Source organism: Manis javanica, chromosome 7, assembly GCF_040802235.1.
Source record: "Manis javanica isolate MJ-LG chromosome 7, MJ_LKY, whole genome shotgun sequence".
Lineage (NCBI taxonomy): Eukaryota > Metazoa > Chordata > Mammalia > Pholidota > Manidae > Manis > Manis javanica.
The window spans coordinates 5,428,513-5,453,439 of record NC_133162.1 but is presented as its reverse complement, the minus strand read 5'-3'; the positions used below and the strand labels follow the sequence as shown (position 1 = coordinate 5,453,439).

The window sequence follows — 24,927 nt, the reverse complement described above, 5'->3', positions numbered from 1 at the left end:
GGTACTCCATGTTGTCACAAACAATAATCATAAATTTAATGTATCTCTGCCTGGTCTTTATTTCATATGTTTAAGTCATTGCTCTTTCATTTAATATGCATTATAACATGCTTTGCATTATTGCAACTTATTTGTGACTTGTATGGCAAAGGAACACAAGATTTGACTAAGTGTATTACCTAAATCTACTCAATCCTTTCCCTCCTATCAAGATTTTCGGTTGCTTTTGATTTTCCTTAGAATAAGTAATGCTACAGTGGACATCTTCAGGTACATTCAGAAAAATGGCTGCTTTCCTTCTTGAGTGTTACGAGCATAAATGACCACTGGCAATATTCAGTTTTAGTATACACATTGTGAGTTAATTTACATTTTAATGAGGTTGAATATTTTTCTATGTATTTTCTACTTACATCTCCTTTTTTGTCCTTTGTGCATCGACATAGCAAGGTCTTAATAATTTTCTTTTCAATTTGCATGACATGCCTTTAGATGACAAAAACAGTAGTCATTTGTCTTTTGTTAGACTTTGCGCTCCTTCGGGTCAGGGACAGCGTGGAATTTATCCATGTATCTTCGGTGGTTGGCACACAGCAGACACACAGCATGTGCTCGATCAATATTTGCTGAGTGAATGAAGTCGTATTTGTTTCAAGTGTTATTCCCTACCTATTGTTGCCATCTGTGCTTTGTGCATGGAAGCAATTAATAAATGTTGATTGTTTATTATGATAATGATGACATATGGTGTATTTATTTTTAGGGGTAAAAGTCTCCAGTTTAATCATTTCAGTCTGACAATCTTAAGGATTGTTTTTTTCCATGAGGCAATTCCACTCATTCTTGAAATTAATAAAAATTCCTCTATATGACTAATGTAGTATAAATGTGAAAATTTAAGAGAGAATTTCCTGACTTTGTTTTAGCTCATCAATACCCATCTATTCATACTCTACAGTATTTTGTATTTCAGAAGTTCGGAGCTACCTGCAGTCCTCTGAACAAACTGTACTCTCTCTTGCCTCTCGGCCTTTGGACACGCTGTTCTTCACCATTTCAACCATCCCTGCCCCATCTCCATCCCCTAACTGGCTTATACTCAGTTCCTTCAGATTCCCAGTTTAGCAAACATCCCTCTGGTCTCTCCCACCATGGGCTTGCTGGGGTACCCTCCCCTACTTCCTCCTAGCATCCCCAAATGGTCCCCCATGATACCATTTTGCATCAAATGCTAGATTCGGCAAAGACTGTGTCTTGTTCATCTTATACTCCCTCCCACCCTTCACCCTTGAGCTTACCTGGGACATAGTAGCAATCAAAGATTTATTGTTGAATGAATGAAAATGATTGAAATACTCCATGTATATCAACCTTTCCTAGCTCAACTAATGAATAGTTTTATCAGGCTTAGAAAGGAGACCCAGACCCAACTTCCCACTTTTCATTGCCCCTGCGCATTGAAGAGCTCTGCTAACCCCTCCCTGCAACCAGGAAAAAAAAAAATTCAACTTCTTTTTCCATTAGTGTTGTTTTTAAATCTGAATATAACAGTGGTTCTCCACAGGGTAATTTTATCCTTTAGGGGATATTTGCCAATTTCTAGGGGCCTTTGTGGTTTGTATAATTATAGTGAGAGATGAGCTAGTATCCAGGAGGTAGGAGCCAGGGATGCAGCTATCATTGTACGATGATGCCAAGACAGGAACCATCACAAAGAATTATCTTCCCCAAGGTCAGTAGGGCTGAGGCTGACAAGCCCTGCTCTATGGAATCCTCCCCAGTTAGTCCAGCACCCCACTCTGTCACCACTTAGCAGTTTCTATTTCCCCGGAAGCCTAATGACAGGGAGGATCTTACTAGAGGTGGTCAGAATGCCCCCAATGCGGCCATGGTTCACGGTTCCAACAGCGTCAGCCATGCCCTAGTCAGAAAGGTGCACACACTCCCATTATGCAAACAAACCTCAACAACCCTTCAGATTTCCACTTGACATAAAATTATTTAATTTACATTTGTAAGCACGTATTTTCATACATACTTACGATTGCCACAAATTAAGTAGCAATATTGGAAAGGCTCACATGAAGTATTAACAATATAATTTGATTTCAAAATTCCCCATACAATCGTCCTCCATAGGAAACACAGAAATAGCAACAGCGCAGCCCAAGGCCTCGGACCCTATTCCTGCCCAACCAGCAGCTCCAAGAACAGTTGGGTGGACTCACAACTGAATGTCACTACAGACCTTAGAGTCATATTTTTTAAATACAAGTCAGACTGTTCTCTGCCCGCTCATAACCTTCCCTGGGCTCCTGACTTCAACTTGAGTGAAAGTAAGTCTAGCCGTGTCCTTGCCCTGCCCCGACACCTGTGATCTCTTCCCCACCGCGTCCCTGTTCATCGGCTCCAGACCAGCCTCTGTGCTGTTCTTCATCATTCTATGCATGTCCCAGCCTCAGGATTTTGTCCCACCCCAGATCTCTACATAGCTCATCTCCTTCCTCCTCAGGTCTCCCAAATGTCCCTTTCTCCAAGAGATCCTCCAACCCCCTATATAAGGTGGTGCACCCCACTCCTCTCTACCACCTTCCGGGGTTTTATATGGCTTTACAGAGCCCACCACCACCTGAGAATTGAAATTTTTGTCTGTCTTCCCAAGGAGGATGGGAGTTCCGTGTGGCAGGGCCTTTCATTGTCCATGCCCTTAAAATGGCTTCTAGAACACAATGTTTGTTTAACAATATTTATTGAATAGATGACTCCATCACTGCAATTTGGGTCTATTCCCATAATGCAAAGAGATGAGCAACTCTGCTGGTCAATTCAGCAAACAGGTATGTAAGTCTCTTAGGGGCTTGGCCAGGGCTGGCACTGGAGGACTGTAAGATAATAAGGCCTGGTCCTTAATTTTGTTTTCCAGCCAAGTTCTCATCAGGAACTGCCTCTGGCTAACCTAAGCCAGTGGGGTTTGGGGAGCTCACAGAATTGCTGAGAAGACTGAGAACCTGGAGCCTGACAGCAACTAAGTGGCTCCTGGGAACAAAACAGCAGAGAGAGTCAGGAATGGTTTTATAGCCAGACATGCAGTTGGGACAAAAGCAGTGAGTCACATGACCCGTGATTGTCTCTTTTCTCCTTACGGTTCTCATTCCAGGGTCAAAGTTCTAGGAAAGAGCACCCCATGGACACCTTTAGGATTCGTGCTAAAAGTATGGAGCAAGAAGAGGAAGGTCTGGCAGGCAATCTGCCTAGGGACCACTTCGCTTCTGTGGCAGGGGACAGGCATCCATTCTTAGTCCCTACTGGGCTGAGTGCAATGGGGAAGGCTCTGCCTGGAAAGGACATGGCATGCTGGGCAGCCAAAGATGGGCACATACTCACTCTGCCTGTGCCCTCCAGACGCCGGTGGTGTTTTATCACTAAGTCACAAATGAAGAATGCATCAGGTTAAGCCTAGTGGCCCAGTGACCGTGCCAACACTGGGAGCTGCAGGGATTCCGAGAAGGGTGCCCCATAGGACCCTAGATTCACTCTTTCTTATTGGAAGTAAAGAGATTATATTGAAGCCCACTCCGGTCTATCCTTCCCCATGGGGCCTTGGGGCCTGGCCTTCTAAGACGGCAATGAGCAAATGTCAGGGGAGCCCTGGAGCCTAAGCAGCACTTCCAAATGCTCTGCATGACGCTCACCCTGCAAGATGTTCACCATACAAAGGCCAAGCAGGTGCCCACAACCTGCACAGACATGCGCTCAGTGTATCAAGGGCTCTGAGAGCCCCTCACTGAAGGAAAGAGCCCACCTCGGGAACCTGGTGTCTCCCAAACTGACTGGACCATGTGACTTTCTATAAAATACAAGTATTTAGCTTCCTGCTTAACTGGTGACCAATGCAGCATCATTTGGGAAACTCGACCCAGAGTGCAGTGATTTTTAGGGTGAATTCCCTCTGCTACCCATCTCACATCTGAGTGGTCCCAACATCTTCGGAGAAGGGAGAGAAACTCTGAGGGCAGGAGTGCGGGGGAACAGTGATGGCCAGAAACAGTGCACCTTCTTTCTGAGGAGGTTCACATCGTTTGGGCAATTCCTTAATTTATCAAAAGGTTGATGTCAAAAGACTCAAAATGAAGTAGAGAGATAGAAATCAACTTGGGGCTTGAAATTCAATCCTTTGATTTCTTTACATTGTTCACCAGAATTTTGACTGCAGTCTTTAGTTCCTACAGTGGGTGGTTTTGAGATCGCAGGCTTTCCCCAGAATGCTGGGTTCCTTCTCAAAATGTGTGAAGCCCTCAGTTGCCTTCTCTTTCTGGTACACAACCCATGCTCTTCCGAACTAAAGACAGGTTATCATGGAAAGCAGGCCACGACCACAATCTCACCGTCCGTCCCCCTCAGCCTGGGCAAATCCTGCACCTCCTTTGCTCTCCTGAGACCATCTGCCTCCCAGAACCCACAGCTGTCCTGTGGCGGAGGGAAAGAAAGGGGTCACCAGCTGACTGGACTGCCGACCGCAGCAGCTTCAGTTGAGCTCAGGGGAGGGGAGGCTTGGGGTCAGTTCAGGAACTTATGAGCCTCCTAACCTGCCTCACACATGAAAGGCTCATTACCGTGAGAATAATATCTTACCCCGGCTTTAGCTATGTTCTCCCAATTTAAGAAAAGATGACTGCACCTTTGATATCACAGTTAAAATAGATTAGGAGGAAGAAACAATGATTGATCCTTGAACTATTGTGCCGATATGTTAAAAGTACTCGAATATGCCTTGAGCAGAAACAGTGAATCACGGGGATCAATAAACTGCGCTGTGCTGGTGCCATCGCTGCAGGCTCCCCGGGCAGGCTGGTGCTGGCAATCAAACAAACAGGACTGACTTGAACACCACTCCACCAGGAGCAAGTAACCTTGATTTTTAAGACTAAATGTAACTGCCTTTGGGGTCATCAACACTTCTAACCTGTTCTCTGGCTGTCTGCAAGGGCATTTCTATCCAGCAGCCACCTTGGCTGCCATGACAAAGGCCATGTTGCTAAACTGAAATAAAGCTCAGTGCAACCGCGTTGGCCACGTAAGAGTGGTGATTGTTTTAATAATGGAGATAAACCAGTTATTTCCATTTCTAAGGCATAGTTCTACTTTAATATGCCTCATGGATGATTAAGAAAACCTCACGGTGGCCACGTCGGTGACACAGCAGTGCCACGGCATCTGATTTACCAGGAGCGATGCCCAAAGGGAGACCTGTAAGGGAGCAAACCCCTTTCTTCTCTCTGGGTGGTTCATGCCTCCAGTCCTGCAGCCAGACGGACACCCCAGAGGTCTGGCTGTTCCAAGGTTAACAAAAGAAAGTGAGGTTATCACGTGAAGGGAGATCCACTTTTAGAGGAAAATCACATAATTCATTTCTGCATTTTGGCAGTTCCAGGACATGGGGGGTTGCGGTGGGGGCTGCGGGCTGGTGAGTTTTCCTGTCTCTCGGCTCACTCAGCAAAGAGAAAGCCAAGTCCCCGGAGCTGAGGGCAGCACGGCTTCCTGCCGTGTGAAGACACCTGATGTATTTCTGAACAGGCTGGGCCAGTTTTCTTGAATAAGAGGCCTGCTTGTTCTCCTTATTAAAATTAGTGAGCATCTCTTGGAAAACTGCGTGGAATTATACCCAGTCTATGAAGCACAAGTTTGTTCTTTTCACAAAGATGGGCTCCTCGGGGAGGTGTGTGCAAACTCCCTCAGGAGGCAGCTGGGAGCCCGGAGTCCAGCCCGTCCTGAGGGGTCTCTCATCTGCTCTGTGACTTGGTTTTCTTAGAGGTCAAATAGGACAAGGAGGCCTCTCACAATCTCTCTGGCTTACACATATTTGGAGCCTCCAAATGCCTGTCTGTTGTAGCAAATTCAAAATACCAGTGTCTGTGTCTTATTTATTTATTATCAGGGCCTTTCTCAAAATTGGCAGCCACAGGATAGATGCATGGATGGATGGATAGATGGATGGAAGGAAGGAAGGAAGGAAGGAGGGAGGGAGGGAGTTGGTGATCGGATGTCATGTCTGTCCTGTGTCATGGGTCCCTTATTCGTGGTGACTTCCGGCACTCACAGTGCGACCTCTGCTTGAGCTCCAACTGTCCCCAGGAACACTGGGCCAAGGGGAGGCCGCTCATCTTGCTGGAGGTCAGCCTCCAAGATGAGTTTCACTGGCTCCACCTCTCGGTGTTGAGAACAATTCAATAATAAGTAATTTGGGACTGATTTTGCCGAGCGGACAGTCCTGAGTACTTGGCAGTCACCACTCCTAAGTCAGGTGTCCCCTTGGCCACGAAACATTGCCTTCCTGCCCTTCATCTGGGCCCTGCAGCTTCCCCAGACCAGCGTTACCTACCCACCACTCACTCTCCACTTTCCTCACAGGCAGGAGGGCAACTGGTGCCCCCAGATTACTGTGGAGGGGCTGGGCTGAGACTGTCTATTCCTTCCTAACACCAGGCCACTTACATGGGTGCCCCCAACACACACACACAACTCTGCCCCATGGCATACCCTGGCCTCTAAAAAGACCTCTGAATGGCCTTTGTGTAAGCAGCTGGGGTCTAAACAGCACTCCCTGCAACACTGCCAATATAGAAATTAAGATTCCAAACACAAGCCAGTGTTCCGTAAAGTGACATCCTCACTGGGATGGAAGGCAGGGGCGGCCGTGGAATGTGGCACTGAGGGCCCTCACTGCTCATAAATGATGACAGCTGATTTCTGCAGCATTAATTCACCATCACTGACCTCTTCCTGCATTAAATGTGAAGGGTGAAAACTTTTACAACAGCTTCCTTCCTGCTAATTCCATCTTTTTGGTGAGGGAAGGAGAAGCCCGGCTTCCCCTGTCTTCTAGGATGGCAGAGCCTTACACCCTCCAGCAGAGGTGTCTGACGGACACGTTCTAATGAAGGGGAGACATCCGGTCAGAGACCGTCTCCAGCACCCTCGGATAAGACCCCAGGTTTGTGAACGGCACATCTCCATTATCAAAGAAAAGCCTGTGTGGAGACAAATGGCAGGTGTTAAAAGCAAGAGCCGGAGGGGCAGCTTCCAGCTGCAGACATCTAAACGGACCTGTTCTTTAGGGGATGGCTTGAAAGGTGGAAAGTTTTCAAAGTAATTTTAATTCCACATATTTAAAATTTTAGTTAAACAGAAACATTGATGCTCACAGGGAGGAGACGGCATTTGTAGAAAAGTGGGCTTATAAATAATAGGGCTGTGCATGCCTTGTACTCCGTGTGGGTGTAACATCTTTCCCCATTAGTAAATTCATGCACTTCATGTCGGCGCAGACAGGACCCACCAAGCCTGCAGGCTCTGTCCAGGGCTGGGGGCAGGCACCTCGGGGCTCCATGAATGCCACCAGCTACAAGGAAAGGGGGCGGGGTGGAGGGCTCAGCCCCCAAAGATTATCTATGAACTTCACTGCTGGAGAGCCTCCCCTTTGCATTCACCAACTTCTCTTTCAACTTGCAAATATTCCTGAGTTTTATTAACTTACATTAACTAGGACATTGTTCCTCTTTCTTTCTTCTTAAAATACAGACAAAAAGAGTTATCGCCTATGTGAGCATCATGCACTAGGCACAGTGCCAGCATGGCCCTGTTTAACCCTTCCAGTGACCCTGCCATGCTGGGACTGTCATTGTCCCCATTTTAATAACAAGAAAACAGGCCAGAGAGCTTAAATCCAGGGAGCCCTCGTAGATAACCAGTTTCCTTCTCCCCCTTTATGTTGAAGATCTTTATTCAACGACACCTGACCAGATGCCAGCCGTGGGCTGAATCCAATGAGACGGAGGGGCCTCAGTGTGGTCCAGACACGGTCACCCCGGGAATGAGCTCAGGGGGGCGGGGGAGGGGACGCAGAGGAAGTCTCCCCGACCTGAAGTAGGCACCCCTCTGTTTTTCTCTCTCATCTCTTTGTTGCAGTAATTTTGCTTATTTGTCCATTTCCCTGATTTTTGCTCATCCCTAACCTCTAGAATGTAAATATCAGGAGGGCGGGTTCCCTTCCAGGTGTGTCCAGCACCGCAACCCCAGCACCCAGCAGGGTTCCCGGCACATGCCAAGTGCCCAGTGAGAGCAGGGCCACTGTCTGACTTGCCCAACCTTTCTCTGCCAGAACTTTGAGGTCTCCAAACTCCCTTGGTGGCAGGGACTTGAACACTGAACGATCAAAATGGAAAACAGGCCACATAAATGTCAGGACCCAAGGAGCAGGTATATGAACAGAAGCATGGAAGTGACGTAACATGTGGAAGGAGCCACAAGCTGCAGGAGGAGACCGAGAGCAGCCGGGGTGGCCACGGGGTCCAGACGCTGTCTGCATGTGTGTGCGTGTGTGCATGTGTGTGTGTGTGTGTGTGTGTGTGTGTGTGTGTGCATGTGTGTGTGTGTGTGTGTGTGTGTGTCCACAGTAGAGCCAGAGCACAGTGACCCCAAGGAGCAGAACCCTGAGGCATGTAAACTGACGGCACTCATATGGAAGAGACGGGATTGGAAACCTTCAGAGTGACCCCAAGGAAAGAGCACGTCTCCCAGGCTCCACGCCAGAGGCCCCACCATTCACACGTGGCTGATCAGACTCAGCCCCAGATCTGTCTGACGACGAGGACTGCCTTTCCAAGACTGCACACGTTGTCAGGCATCCGTTGCACAACTATTTACTGGGTCCTGGGTGCTACTTCAGGCCCTGGGGCTGCAGTGACACCTGGGACTCTGTGGCCCCTGGACACGCAGGCCCGTGGGATTTACTGAGCGCTCACTGTGTGCCTGGCACTCATGCACTTAGGACTTATGTGCCCTTGCATTTTCCCACTGCAGAACTCAGTACACCTGAAAAATTCAGCGACCCCATAAATTACTGGATTTTTCTGAGTCTCAATATGCTTATCTACCAATTGGGCATAAGTATGCCTTCCTGATGGAGTGGTTGTGAAAAACAGCACAAACACTGTCCACGCCTAGCAGACTGCTGGGTGCAGGGCTGGCAGGTGGAGGGCTTTAGGGGCTCCAAGCCCCACACCTCCCATGCCCCACCCTTTTCCCAGGGCTTCGCGGCTCGTTGCATCAAGAGGTGGGATTCCATTCTCCACCCCTAGATTCTGAGTTCTGCTGTTTCGCTCGCTCTGGCTTAAGAGGTGTTCTGTACTTCAGCTCCCGCTCTTGCCTCCAGCCTGTACGTTGGGAGCATTCCCAGGCAGCCTGCTTGAGGGCAGCCGTAACTCCAGCTGACAGCCTGCTGACCGCAAACACACCAGCAGCCCCCGATGGCGATGGGAACGCTGAGCCAGAGAAATGCGTATTGCTCTGAGTCGCTGAATCTTGGGGATGGTGTGCCTTCCAGCATTTCCGTGGTGATAGAAACCTGAACCCCCCTGCTGTACGTCTATCCCCACTGGGGCCTCAGGCAGAGTGGCACTTCTGAATCCACATGGATCCTGCTCTGACTCTCTGGCCTGCCACCACCATCCCGATGTTACCACTACCACTGCCACCCACGTGATGAACTCTGCCTGGGAGAGGACAGTGTCCAGGCTACAAGGGCATTACCATCATTTCTCTAGTCATTGCCTGGAGACCCCTGAGGCACAAATTTTGCTGGTCTGCCTGCAATGGGGTAGCACATAAGGCAAGGAGATCAGCAGACACCTGCTCAAGTGCCTAGAAGTACAGGCCAGGGGTGGCCTGACTCGCCCCAGAGATCCGCTGTACGACATTGTATCTATACGTGACCACAATAGACATAAAATTGGTAAAGAGTATAGATCTCATGCTAAGTGTTCTTACCACAATAAAAGAAATGTTTAGAAATGGTTAGAATTAGTGTTCTGTGTCTATTATAACCACTGCTCAGAACAACAATGCAATGTAGGTATTATCATCCCTTGTTTACAAATGGTGAAACCGAGTCTCACAGAGCTCAGTGAAAACTGTTCAGTGTTGAAGAGTGAACAGTGAGGGAGCTGGGATTTCCCAAAGCCTCCAAGTTTCAGCCCAGAATGCTGACTCCAATCTTGTCTCCAAGGGCAGGAACATTATCCTCTGACCCAAGTTTTAATTCATGCTCAGAGCACTGCAGGCCCAGCACCCATGCTGCCCGACCTGGTCACGGAGCAGAGCTTTCTGGAAGAGACGTTGCTGATGCCCAGCACTGCTGATTTCAACGCTCAGGAACAGGGCTTGGCCAGCCTCCCCAGGCTGCCTTCCCCAGTGTCTAACAACCCTCATGGAGTGTCCCCCAAGTACCATAAAAAGAACAAATCAAAGCACACACAAGGCATTAGAGAAAGCCACATTCAGAGTTGAGTAAGTAGCTGGTGTCCTGCCAGGGCGCGTATGAAAGCTCTAAAAGAAGCCACGGGCTGACGGTCATTAAACTAAAGCTATTTAATTCTGGAAAAGGACAGGAATTGTAAAAGCACGGTCCTGTTATGGACTCCTCCTTCATCCCATCTTCGGGTTAAAACCCAGAGCACCTTCCTGTCCCCTCTCCCTGCACGGGGGTGCCAGTGACCGCCCCCCGCCTTTGAGAACCTGCAGTCTCAGCCCCGCTCCAAGGCGCCAAGATGATCACATTCCCGAGAGCCCTAGAAGGACCGGGATCAGGAACGGGAGCGTGGATCGACCAGGCGAGGGGGTGTCTCTCGGAGAGCGTGGACTGCCCGCTGTGATGACCTGCTCGTTCCACGGTCAACTACGTGAGGTCCCAGTGGCCAAAGAGAAAGCGGTCAGTTTGTATTCAGACGGTCTGTGCCTTCCTGCCAGTCCTGTGGACAGTGGTTTTCGGATCAGGCTCTGACACACACCTGGACTTTCCGAAGTCCCCGGGGAGGGGGCCCACCTGGACATGAGGGCTCACCGCCCCTTCAGCCAGAGCGCCTCTGCTTTGATCTGTTTTATAAATTGGCTTCCTATAAGATTCCATTTTTAAAAAGAGTTCCATTTAAAAACATGAACCACTTTAAGGAAACTGAGTCCTTTGTGGTCCAGGTAGTTTGTGAAAAGCAAACTTCACCGTGGAAGCAGGAGCTCTCCTGTCATCCCAGAGCTCAGACAGCAGTACTGTCACATACCAGCCCGAGGCGAGAATGTTCCAGAAGGTTTTATAAACAGAAGAGCTCCCCATGTGCCCCAGGTAGTCATGTGACATGAAGGTAAGGCCCTTTCTAGAACAATGGCACCTTTGGGCTAGAAGCCAGATCTTACCTGTCTCCTAACCCCACACAGGAATAGTTTTCACAGGGACACAAGAGGTCTTCACGCTCCGTTGGAAGGTGGAAAGGGGGTGTTGGCCCTAATTCTTTTCTCCTGGCGGTTCTGACCTCCCATGCCCACTACGAGCCCTCTCACCCAGGCACAGGCCTCCCTGCCCACTGCAGCTCACCACCTGGACTAAGAGCCAGTGGTCAGCGTGCAACCACACCCACAGGGAAACGCCCACTCCGGAGAAGCAAGCGGAAAGGACACGGGTCGGGAGAGATTTTGTTCAAAAGAAGATGCTTTACAAGAAAGAATGATCCCCGCGGCCTGCACTGGTATGTTCACTGAGATGTAAAGTCAGCAACAAGCGCCCACGGGTCTGCTTTGTTTGGGAGCGGCTTTACCCACAGTGTCCTCACCCGTCTGGTTCAGCCACAGTGTTGTTACCAGATAAACAGGCCTTTCATGTTGAGAAGCTGGACACTAACACGATCATTATATTAAATAACACAATAACCTTCAAAAATACATTTAATTCCGTGTTTCACTTTCAATTTATGTTGTCTTGGTTTATATGCTCTTTTCTTTAGATGGCCAGCCGGGTGCAAAAGCTATCAAAAAAAATACCACTTAGCTCTTAACCAAGTCTGTTCTCTCCACGCCTTATTAACAATATTTCACAAAACAAGTAGCGTTCCTCACAGCAGGCACACAAGGGTTTGGGACTGCTCCTTCTATTTGCATCCTTCCCAATAATATACAACCTTTGGAAGGAGCGTGTGACTTCCGGCGATTATTTGTCTTATTTTTCTCTTGGGGGGCTCTTGATATACAACTAACAATTAATAAGGAAGTAGACACCAATAAACCTCTAAATTATTTAAAGCAGCCTAAAATCACACCAATAATAATGTAGAAGCCCAATTCACACTGCCGCACAGGCAGTGACCCTGGGGCCAGGCAACATCGCAGGAAAGAGGTTGATGAATCAGGGAAGGAGATGGAGAGACCGAGGTTGCAAGGGAAGGTTGGCTCAATTCAGAGCCGTGGAAGAAAAGAAGGCAGAAGGGGAAATACACTTAGCATCTCTGTGCGTCATCTCAGTCTTTTTGATGTCAGCCATAGTAATGTGCCTGATCCTCTGTCCCCAAAGCCCCCCAGGCTCCACAGGTGACTTAGACCCTTCCTCCAACCAGCCAGCTCAGTCCTGCAACAGGTGCTTGTGGAGCCCCTCCATGTGGCATGGGGCTGGCAAGAGCAAAACCCAAGCTCTTGGGCAGCTTCCAGTCTGGATCGAGGAACAGATATTCGTTCATCAAATACAAATAAATGCAACATGATAGTGGCAAGTGCAATAGGGGAGAGGAGGGGGGCTCCAGGTGCCCGAGATGGGATGGTGCTGAGATCAGGGATGGCTTCCCAGGACATGTGGGTGGGTCCAGGTGACTTAGGGGGAGGGAACGGTGGTATAGCCCAAGCAAAGGGATCTGCTTGTAAGGCCCCCTTAGCAGGAGGCCCGACACAATGCTGGACGCCTGCCCCTCAGACAGAATCCTTTAGCTCAGGTCAAGATACAGATGCCAGAGATGCCTGCCCTGGCCCCCATGGCAAGGTTGAAGGGCTCATATGTGTTGGGGGAAAACCCACTGGAATTGTGGGTAGCTCTCCCCATCCCACCTTCCTAAGAACAAGACACAGTGACCCCCCTGGTCAGACTACCCCACATCCACCCAGCATCTGATTTCCTTCCCTCCGGATGAGGCCCTTTCATCCCTTAGCACACAAGAGGCAGTGACTAAGCTCTCATGTCTTTGAGAGGAAGCAGTGAGATGCAGCTGGATGCATTTCTCTCCAACACAAAGCTACACAGCCTGGGACATCTTCAGCTGAGCTCTCTGCTTAGAACATTATTTCACCAATTATTTTTAAAATTAGATTAGTTACCAGGTGATGGGCAAACTAGCTCCAGGTGAAGCTAGAGGCAGAAATTCATACAGGAGACAAAGATGCTTATGGCACTATTTATGGATGAGTGCAACAAAATTGAGGCTCAAGATCCAGACAGCCCCTAAGCAGAATTCAAGAAGGGAGATAAGCATAATGGCTATTCATTAGGGAGCAAACAGGGACTATCACATGTCCATGACAACGGCAACTTGGTCTAATTTCTTTCCAATAACGTTCTATGCAACCAGGCACCAAAAACCCAAATGTGTCTCTTTAATGTGCAGAAAACAGAAAAAGATGTTCTTTCCTCTCTCTCTCCATCAGAGACACTTGAGTGGATGCCTCTGTTCCTCTCCCCAAAGGAAGCTGAGTAACAGCACAGGTACCTGTCATGAGAAGCACTTCAAAGAATCTTGGAAAAACCCAAAGGCAGATGTTTTCCCTGACACGCTACCACAGCCGTCACATGATCCAAATCCCAGTCTGCCCTGCAGGCTTGCCTGGGAGGGTCAAGTGAGATCCCCAGATGCAGAATCAGCTCCACTTAGCTCCTCTGGACGACTCATGCTGTTGGAGCTAATGAAGAACCCTTACACACCAGTCCGTGGCCTTGGGAACACAGAGATGAGTTAGGTAAGGTCCCTGCCCTCCAAGTCCAGTCTTGAGGGAAAAAGACAAGTCTGCAAGGGGAAAGCAGGCCGATGCTGGAAGATGATAGCTGTGGGAAGAACCAGACCTGAAGCCCCTGGGAGGGAGGCAGGTGGAGTCAGGCAATGCAGCTGAAGCAGGCAAGATTTTCACAACAGAAATACAGAAGCTGATTTCAGGAGCGTGTCTGCGGGCAAGGGGGGAGACAGGCCACAGAAGGGTGTCAGAGGGGGAGTGGCACCGAGAGCTGTGCCCGCGAGTTCATACATCGCCCTTAGACTGATGTAATTTTTGATCAGAGAATTGCATTGATTAAAGATACTCTAACGCATGGTTCAATAGATGACTTCTCATGGGCAGGGAGGGCTCTCTGCCAAGGAGGCTGGTGGCATGCGGTGTGATTAAGGTGGCTTCTGTGCGAAAGCAGAATCCCCATATCTCAACTCCAACAGTTAAAGCCCTAAGAAAAACCAGGTTTTTCAGGGAAAACTGAAAGAAAAATACAGTGTCCCTGCTATGCCTTGTTCACGGAGAAACTGCAATTACAAAATGACTTCATTGGAAGAGAGAAGAAAGAAATTCATATCAGCCTCAGGATGGTTTTTAAGGGATAACAGAACAACCCCTCCTGGAAGCATGGTCTAGGGCATGTGTATTACTGGGGCAGCTGTTTGACTCTGCACTAATGAAACTGAAATCACGGCTTCATCTTTGCCCATCACCTGGTACATAATCTGATTCTGAAAATAATTGGTGAAATAATGTTCTAAGCAAATCACGGCTCTTCTAACAGCTGGAATAAAGAAACTATCGCCCTCAAGTTTTAATTGAAGTATAATGACTTCATCTCACTCATCAATCAAAGACCCACCCTTTAAAAACTGCCAGTTGTAAAGGTTGGACTTAATTGATCAGGAGAGAGAAAATTTCATGCTGTCCCACCTTCCTTCCTTTTCATTATTAATTACCAAGTGAACTAGTAATGAAAAATTCCAAGTGACCTTCATCAAGTCCCTCTACCTACATTTCCCATAACCGGTTTCTCCAGAAAGGGCTAAACTAAGCACCTAACTTTCCTGATCATCTAAATCCTTAGATCAAGCCGTCTCACCTGCAGGTAGGTAACACAGCAACGGGGGGACGTTAAATCGTTAAATGGAGTCTTTTTATAACACACACAACGGAAATTTGAAAGGGACTTCCTACCTTGCACTGATTGTGAAAACAGATGTGAGTTTGGGCAGAAGCAATCACCCTTCCTCCTTTTTTTTCTCTCTTAGTGCTCGTTCCCTATTAATCGTAGTAAACTGAAATTTTACACAAGCCAACGGATTTCAAAGGCTGTGACAATAGGACAGTTTTACTGAGAATTCAGCTCCCTGCCCTTCTCAGACCTGCCGTTTCCAATGGCCGATGCAGTGATAGTTGCATTGTGCAAATGAAGGAAGCAAACATGGAAATCCAGAGACACTGTTCACCTCTGCTTCCCGCATGAGCTCTCTGAAGCCTGACTGGACCAAACGCCCCGCTGATCCAGCTTCTATAATAGGGCTCCCACCCACATCTCTGAATTATACGGCAGCCTGGTAGGGACCAGGGTATCCTAACCCACCACTGTCTAAGAGCAAAATAAGACTTGAGGGAGTGGAAAAGGCTTTTCCAAAGATAAGGGCTCATCGAGGGCAAAGTCAACATGGGCACTAAATATCTCAACTCAGAAAACAAACCCTGCCATGGGTCTGTGGTTCCCAGGGTGGACCCCTCCTCCACCCCACACCATGGGTTTTGTAGGTTCAGGGGCTACACCCTCATCCCAGCTCATGTATTCTCTCCTGCACTCATCTCAGCTGTGCTCCTGGCTTCTCATATGACCCATCTGTAAATGGTGATCACATCACGTTCAATAACCCTGACCTGTCTCCTGATCTCAGCACCTGCTGCCAATGCTTCCTGGACATCCGAGGATCTAAGGCAGATGGCGTCTCGCAAGTCAAGTGTCAGACCCCACAGACTCCGGATCCTCCCACCAACGCCATCTCTGGACCATAAACCTGGATCCTGACTTCCCTACCTCAGTAATGGCAGCACTATCTACCCAGAAACATCTTTACTTCTCCTCATGTCACCCCCTGTGGTAATGTGGTCATTTCGCAGTGTTCCGATGATGGCTGCACCCCCTGCTCCTGCCTAACCTGCATCATCTCCCACCTGGAATATCGCAGTGGAGTTGTCTTCCTGGAATGTGGGTCAGATCGCATATTCCAGCAATCTAAAAACATTAATGGGTTCTCTCTGTGTACTCAATAGAGATTAAAAATAATGAATGAAGTCATTTTATTTTGGCTCAGCATGATCAAAAAGCTTCCTAACAATTCCAGCTGTATAAGCATGTCATGAGCTACCTTCACGTACAGTGAGTCCCCTGTCCCAGCCTATCATGAGGCTGGCCAGCCTATCTGCAGGGGTGTCCCCACTCCTGCATGTGAATGAGAAAGAGGGCTTTCAGACATCAGGAAGAAATGGAACAAAATGACCCTACGGCCCCTCCCAAACTTGAGATCCCATGGGCCAACTTATGTCTTTGGGATCCGCCTAGCCCATGGGCTCCTTCTGGGAGAACTGCCTCCCTAGCCAGGCACCCATAGGTTGGATCTTCAAAAGCCGTGTTTCTAGCATTAGGCCTCGCCTCCTGAGATCAGTGGGTCAGGGTGGGGCCTGAGGTTGGCTGAGAGACTGAGCAGCAAATGTCAGACCCCAAATCCTATTGGCACAGCTCCAGGCCAAAGCCTATGCACTCTTGCTGCCGAGGCCCACGGAGGCCCTTGTTTCTGTGCTTCCTGCATCTTGGTGGCTTGTCCATCCATGAAGTTGACTGGTTTCCTTACAGTGGTTTCCCTTTGGTCTGTGATAGTGTGTTTTAGGTCCTTGCAACACCGAGTTTCACCCTAAACTCTGCTTTCTGGGTTTCCCAAAGCTACTAAGAGGATTGAGAAAGAGCCTATCCCTGTGGGCCCTTCTCACAAGTGTGCGGGCAGGGAGCCTGATTCCTGAACCCAACTCCTGTCCTTCCCGAGGGCATAGCGTCCAGAGGGCACAGGTGGCTTCTCAGGCCAATGTCTGTAGAAAAGGTGAGGCAGGACCCCTATGACCAAACTTTAGCCAGGTTCCTCTGGACCTCTTCCTGACTAGGCCTGTCCCTGGCTGGCCGTTGTTGGCCTGTGAGGCCCGGGATTAGCAAACAATCTGAATGAGTCCAGTTTTAGAGAGAACCTTGCTAAGCCAGTTAAACAAGAATTTCCCTGACCCTTGACATTCAAAGTTCCTCTTCCGCCACCTTGGATATCTAACCAAGTTCTCCTAGTAATTTTCCATCCACTGAGACCCTCACTCTTCCCTCTGGCTATAAATCCCCCTCTGCCCTTGCTGTTTTCAGAGGCAAGCCCAATTCTGTACTGAAGTCTCTCCCCCCTACTGCAGCACCTTGAATAAAATCTGCCCTGCCATGTTTAACCAGTGCCCAGTTCTCTTTAACAGATGGAAACCGCTTTGCAGGGAGACGCAGAGAGGATGAGCAGCCCCCCAGTCAGCCTCCGGGGCGCCCTGTGCCCACACATGTCCTGGCTCTGAGAGAGACTCTCCTTGACCCCACCTGAGTCGGGCTCCTCTGAGAATTCTCTTTGACAAGAGAGTCCTTGGGTTCTGTCCTGGGCCCATTTAGTCCATTTTTGGCACAAATCCTGCCGGGTCACTTTAGGGAAAATCCCCACCCTTGTTATCTGATCAAATTTCTCATCCCCCACCTGTCAGTCAATTTAGTCCGAATCTCCCTTACACCTGGTGTTTCTTCTTAGAAAATTCTATCCACTGACCCCACCCTGCTCCTTGGCTACAAATTTTCACGTGAGTTTGTTGTATTCAGAGTTGAGTCTAGGGCCTCTCACCACTGTAAGAGCCCATTGTGGTATTCTCCCTGAATAAAATCTGCCTTAACCTCTTTATTCAAGTGTCATGAATGATTACTTTATTTAACAACTGCTTGCCTTCTTCCAAGATATCAAAGTTTAAGTCTGTTTCTAAAGTGTTCTTCCATAATTAGAACTTAGCAAATACAGATTTAAAAAGCAAGCAAGCAAGCCAGGATATGCGTCTCCCTCCTCACCCAGGCTTGTGTGGACACATTCCCTGCAGCCTGAGCCACACTGACCTCTGGCCTCAGGGCCAGCACGTACTTGGTTTCTCAGTCATTAAACTGCTGTAAGTACATTGTGGCCAGGATCACTGCAGAAGGGCCTAGTTAGACCCATTTCAAGCTGAGCTAGTCCTACGGAAAAGAAGCTGGCATGTCCACATCTAGGTCACCCAGGCTGCGTTGTTCTCACAGCCACCTCTGAGCGCTCTGAGGAAGCACGGCCTCTTCTTAATGTTCCGGAACTCCCCATGGGGTGGGGTGGGGGAAAGTGGCTGGACATGCTTTCCCAACCTGCTGTGCATGCCACCAGAAGTATCTCTCAGGCGATTCACAGTCTTACCATAGGCAATTTCTGGGCTAGGTTTTAAAAGGAGCTAAACAAAATATCTGTCATTATGAAAAAATAAGCTGTAAGCCATGCTTTCAGGCTCCAGAAAGGATTAACTACGGAAGCTTCTTTCAAATAATATTTTTTTCTTAGGTTGACTGTGTCAGTTAAGGAAAGGAATTCAGTCAGGTCCTTGATATCTTTGACACGGACAGGTGGTAAGTGGTAATGAAAAGAGAAGCTATAAGTGTGCGTGTGTATAATCACACACACATACACACATATACATACTTTTCATATATATCAATTCATGTGCCACATTTATGAATTAAAATTAAAGTGAGGATTAAAAAATAAAATTTGCTACATGAAAACATTCTTTTAGAATTTATTTTTGCTAAAATATCTGAAGGGCATATTCTACTCATCCAGTAGTCTTATTACAGTACCCTCAGAAAATGTGAAACCTAAATCCATATGTATTTTCTCATGAAAGAAAGAGAAAAGGCTTGTTTCCATACCATTTATGTTCACAAACTTAATAAAAGTTATGAACTGTACCCATATCACCTAATATTTTTACAGAATAAAGGCTATGAATGGAAGCCTCATAAAAAATGGTATGTGAATGCACAGATAACACGCCTGTATTTAAACTGCACCCTCTGCATTCTGAGAAGATCCCATATTTGTCCCATCGCTCATTCCCGGCGGAACCCTGCACCCCGCTGGCTGGAACCCGCTCACGCTCAGCCACCTGCGGTGATCTGGGGTCCCCAACGCACTCCCTGAGGCAACCAGGATTTCTCTCGCATTGTTTTCCTTTTCAGAGACTGCCAGCCTCAAAGCCTGTGTGTTTAGAAATTCAAATCAGCTTCAAATCTTGTCGGAGCCACTGAGCTATCACCTCATATGCGCGGGTGGTCTAGGCTCCAAAGCGTATTTCATTATTAATAAAAATGAAGGAGAGAGAGTAAAGGTTCAGAAGAGAACGCTGCCCGGCGAGAGCCCAGTTCCTTACCTGCGTTTGAAAGACTTTCATTTTGTTCCCAGGCAGAATGATCTTTGGGGGATGAGAAGAGCCGGCTGTGGATCTGGAAGATAAACAGAAACCTTCCCAGTTTTATATTTTTATTTGCCAGCTACATAATCTTCAGCAATGCACACCACTATTCAAACAAAATCAGGAAACATCCCTAGAACCTCTCCAATCTCCCAAGAAAGAATGCCAGATTCTAATGAATACTTCTTTCCATGTTTTCCTGTGTTAATTCTGCCCATGAATAAAGGGTAGGTTTCTGATGATTTCAAAATGAGAAGGAGGAAGGGACAGACAACAACTGTAATCGGCTAATCCAGATTTTGCCATGGATTTTTCTAGCAGACCAGAGAACCACATCCAATATTTCTTTTCTATCCTACCATAGTGCTTAATGGGTGTGAGCTAAAATTGGACATTCAGCAAGTATTGATAAATTGATTGACCACAAGCAATCACATTTCAGGAATTAGCTTTCAAAGCCCAGTGAAAATAAGATGAATATATCCAAAATTATTCTGCTGTCCACAAGTATGGTTATTGTGTGTTCTCTGCAAGAAGGCAAAGCTTTGTTAAGTTTATTCTGAAAGCAGTTTGCTGTGACTAACACCCTTTCTTGGCTCTGATTTACGAACTTATAATGAGACTCCAGAGCCCCTCAACCCACACCGGTCTGTGGTACGCCCTTTGTCCCTCAGAGTATCCCATGACCTTTCCCAAAGCTGAAGAATAGCTTTTCTGACCCACACTGTTGTAATCACAGCATAATTTGAAAGGTAACACTTTCCTATAGCTGGAGCCCACCTCTAAATCTGAACCTCAGCTACCTTCTTAATCCCTAGGCTGAGTTAAGCTTCGCAGTTTTCAATCCCCATTTTGGCCTCTTCTTATCCCTGGCATCTGTGCAACCCGTTTTAGAAGACAGCATAAAGGAGGTGGGATCTGGACCATGGCTGGGCAGAGATTTTGGAAGAATTAAATAGTCCCACACCATTTTCTACTACTCCCTGGGCTTCTCTGCTTTGGGCCTAACTCATGACTGCCCATTAGTAATACAATTATTAACTACAAGAAAAAGAAGAGCTGCTGGCTGTTACCGAGACTTCCTATGTCCTGGACTCTGTGCTCCAGCTTCCACATACATCACGTCATTGAACGTTCCCAGCTTTTTCCACCCAGCATGGCAGCTGAGAAAGTCAAGGCCGAGGCGGAGGCCGCTCACTGGGGTGTGGCACAGCCAGGCCCCAGCCCAGGCTGGTCAGACCCAAAGCGCGTTCTTAGCCAGTGTGTTCCAAATATTGTTATTTTAACTAAGTATTATTGTTTGACTATTTGACTATATCCAGTTATACTTGGACTATATCCAGTCCTTTCCACAGACTTAGCATGGGAACACTGGATAAAACATGGGAACTTTTCAGGAAGGAAATGTAGTTGCAGCAACATTAGGTGTGGGGATGGAAATCATTTGACTCCCCAGTGCAGCAAAGGCAGCACATTATCTCTCTGCAGCTTCAGACACAACCGAGCAGGTGGGCCTGGAGCCCGTCTTGGGGGAGAGGGCGGGCGCGCAGGGAGACTCCAGCCGAGCACAGATTTAAGCTTCCTCTCTGCTAGGCTGTTAACTTGTATGACTCTTCCGAGAAAAAATTTTATGTGTATTTTTAAAAGTAACTCTATCAAGTGTAGCAAGTTAATCTTCCCAGGACATGACGACATAGAACTAACTTTTACCCAGCAGGTCCCCGAGGTACCATGCAGTCCTGAGTCAGGAGCCCCAGCCCCGCAGTGAAGTTAAACACTGAAGTGCCCTGGCTTAGATTGAGAATGATTTCTCTCTGGGGTCCTAGCAACTGGCAGTGGACAGCCAGCCAACTAGGCCCCACGGCCCTCTGCAAACACTGGCTTCTCCGAAGCCCCGAACCCTCCTGTCCTGACTCTGGGCACACTACTCACCCAGGAATTCCCAGTGACAGGGAGGTGTGGGAATCGCTACCATCAGCCCAGGTCTCACCCCAGCACTGACTTCCTGGAAAGACTGGCTTTGGCTCTACCCTCTGCTAGTGGCTCACCATAGTCCGCCATGCAGAAAAGCAGCAGCACTTTTCATAAACCAAGCACTCTGGGAGCCTCCCACATGCCCCTGGGTGTGAATTTGTTCCCCACCACAGGGCCTGTGCACACGCTCTTTCCTGGACCTCGGCTGACATGCCCAGCTCCTGTGGGTGTCTCTCCAGAGACACTGCTCTCAAAACTAGGTTCGATTTACGAGCTCCTGCAGAAGCATTGTTTTTACTTCAGACCCTCATCCAGGTTTGTAAACACACATTGAGTCATGTGACTCCTCAACTGAGGCCTGCTCTTCCCCTAGACCCTCACCCCTCTGAGCATAAAATTATTTTGCCGTGCTTGCCAGTGTATTCTTAGCTCCTGGTATAGGGCCAGGCACATGGTAGGCTTTCAAAAAATATGTGTTGAAAAAAAAGGATGAGAGAAGTAATCCATCAGTTAGTTAATTAAAGAAAGCACAGCCTCTCTGCCAAAGTAAGTCGGGCACTGTGCCCTTTGGGGTCTGCTCTCCCATCGCCGTGGGGATCCTGCCCCTCAAGGATTCCTGTTCTCCCCTCAGTCTTCAACTTAGCCTTCCTCAGTATGTCTGACCACATCCAAATCTTTCTTAACTTAAAACCAAAACCAAATTCCCTCCCCCACACGTTACCTTCCTCTCTTTCACCTTCCCCCTCAGAGCAAACATTCTTGAAGGAGATGAGCACATGGCCCCGTCTCCCTACCTTCTCCCCCACACAGTCCTCATTTTACCAGGGTCCAGACCGAGCCACTCTGACCCACAACAAGAAAGTCCCTGTCCCCGGGCTGTCCAGCGGCCACCTCACAGCCAACTCCAGTGGATGTGGCCTGTCAGCACTCCTGCTGGCCACCTCCTCTCCACCCCATCTCCACCTCCCTCTCCCCCCCGGCCTTAATGGAAGCCCTCGTGATTCTCGCCAAGACCCCGGCAGCCTCATAATTCATTCCAGACCTTCCTCCCTCCGTTTCATCACCACCCATCTTTCCATAAAGCGAATCTGGTGATGTCTCTCCCCAGCTGAAAAGCCTTGGGTTTCTAACAGACTCAAAATAGAGTCAAAGCCACACTCACAGTTCTTTGCAGTATGTTTCACACTGGCAAAACATGGGATGTGTCTGAAATACCCCACAGCAGGGAATGGCTTTGCAGGTCGGAGCACGTGTTGTCATGCAGTCGTCAACATTACAGCAATATTTATGGTCCACACACAGTCTCGGGACATCGTAACAACATACCAATGGGTGGCCTTGAAATGCTACAATAATTTGGACATTATTCCTAAGTGACAGAAGTTTTGATGATTTTTTAACAAGAAGAGTTAATGCCTTATATTCCATTTTGTGCTAAAGCTTAGTCCTGTGTACATGTTAGATTAGTCTCATCTCTGGAGCCTTTACTCATGAGCTAAAATTGGTTGCTGCCTACGTAAGATGTAACATTTTGCAACTATGTCTTACCAAACCTAATGTGCAACATATTTGTTAATTTTAATCTTTTTATTACGGTAAAATATACTTAACATAAAATGTACTATCATAATCATTTTAAGTGTACAGTTCAGTGGTGTTGAATATATTCATAATGTACAACCATTACCACCATCCATCTCCATAATTATCTTCATCTTATAAAACTGACCCTCTATACTCCTTAAACAGTAACTGCCCTTTTTCCCCTCCCCACAGCTTGTGGGAACCAACATTCTACTTTCTGTCTCTATGATTTTGACTCTCTAGTGCTTCATGTAAGTAGAATCATGTGTAGTATTTGTCTTTTTGAGACTGGCTTTTTCTACTTAGCATAATACACCCAGGCTTGTTCATGCTGGTGCATGGGTCAGAATTTCCTTCCTTTTTAGGACTGAATAATATTCTACTGCATGTATATACCACATTTTGCTTGTCCATTCATCCATCATGGACACATTTGAGTTGCTTCTATGTTTTAGCTACTGTGAATAATGTTGCTATGAACATGGGTATATACAAATATCTCTTTTTGAAATCCCACTTACAGTTCTTTGTGGTATATACCCAGAAGTGAAATTGGTGGATCATAATGTGACTATTTTCAATTTTTTCAGGAGCCATCATACTGTTTTCCACAGAGACTACACTACTTTACATTCCCACCAGTAGTGCACAAGCATTTCAATTTCTCCACATCCTCACCAATACCCACTATTTTCTGATTTTTTGTTTTTGTGTTTATAGTAGCCATCTACAACCGTTATAATTTGATTTGCATTTTCCTAATGATTAGCAGGGTGAGCATCTTGTCACATGCTTATTGGCCATTTGTTTGTCTTTCTTGGAGACACGGTCATTCAAGTCCTTTGCCTATTTTTTAATTTAGTTGTTTATTTGTTCTTGAGTTTTAGTTCTCTATATATCCTGGTTATTAATCCCTTATCAGATAGATGACTGCAAATAATTTCTCCCATTTTGAAGGCTGCCTTCTCACTCTGTTGATATTGTCTTCTGCTGCACAAAATATTTCGCTTTCATGAAGTCTACTTTGCCTATTTTTTCTTTTGTTGTCTACGCCTTTGGTGTCATTTCCAAGAAATCGTTGTCATGAAACTTTCTCCCTATATTTTCTCGTAAGAGTTTTATAGTTTTAGGTCTTACATTTAGATCTTTGATCCATTTTAATTTTTGTATGTGGTGTTAGATAAGGGTCCAGCTTCTTTCTTTTGCATGTGGATGTCCAATTTTCCCAACATTGTTGAAAAGACTGTCCTTTTCCCCTTGAATAAATGGTCTCAGCACTCTTGTCAAAAATCATTTCAAGGGTATATGAGAAGGTTAATTTGGGGGATCTCTCTATACTTTCTATTCTTCTATATATTTGTCTTTATTCCAGTACCACACTGCTTTGTTTACCATAGCTTTGTAGTAAGTTTTGAAATCAGAAAGTGTTATCTTCTACCTTTGTTCTCCTTTTTCCAGATTGTTTTGGCTATTTGGGGATCCTTGAAATTACATATGAATTTTAATATGAGTTTTCCTATTGCTGCAAAAACAAAGATAATTTTGGATAGTGTTAAATTAACATGTCAACAATATTAGGTCTTCTAATCCATGCATATGGGATATATTCCGATTTATCTTTTTGTCTTCTTTAATTTCTTCCACCAAGGTTTTACAGTTTTCATCACACAAGTCTTTTGTCTCCTTGGTTAAGTTAATTACTAAGTATTTTAATTTTTTTAATGCTACTGTATAAATAACTATTTTCATAATTTCCTTTTCAGATTGCTCATTGTTATGTATAGAAATGCAACTGACCTTTGTGTGTCGACTTTGCATCCTATTTTTCTGATTTGTTTATTAGTTCTAACAGGTTTTTCTGGAATCTTTAGAGTTTCCTACATATAAGATCATATCATCTATGAGCAGAGATGGCTTTACTTCTTGCATTACCATTTGGCTGCCTTTTCTTTCTTT

General features: G+C 46.9%; 1 protein-coding gene across 1 annotated transcript in view; it reads right to left on the bottom strand.

Moving 5' to 3' along the window:
* The window catches only part of C7H10orf90 (chromosome 7 C10orf90 homolog), a 201,228-nt gene that overhangs the window by 159,905 nt on the left and 16,396 nt on the right, over positions 1-24,927 (bottom strand). Inside the window, exon 2 of the mRNA XM_037010946.2 lies at positions 19,372-19,444. Coding sequence (XP_036866841.2) covers positions 19,372-19,444 — 73 coding nt within the window. The remainder of the gene's footprint in view (positions 1-19,371; positions 19,445-24,927) is intronic.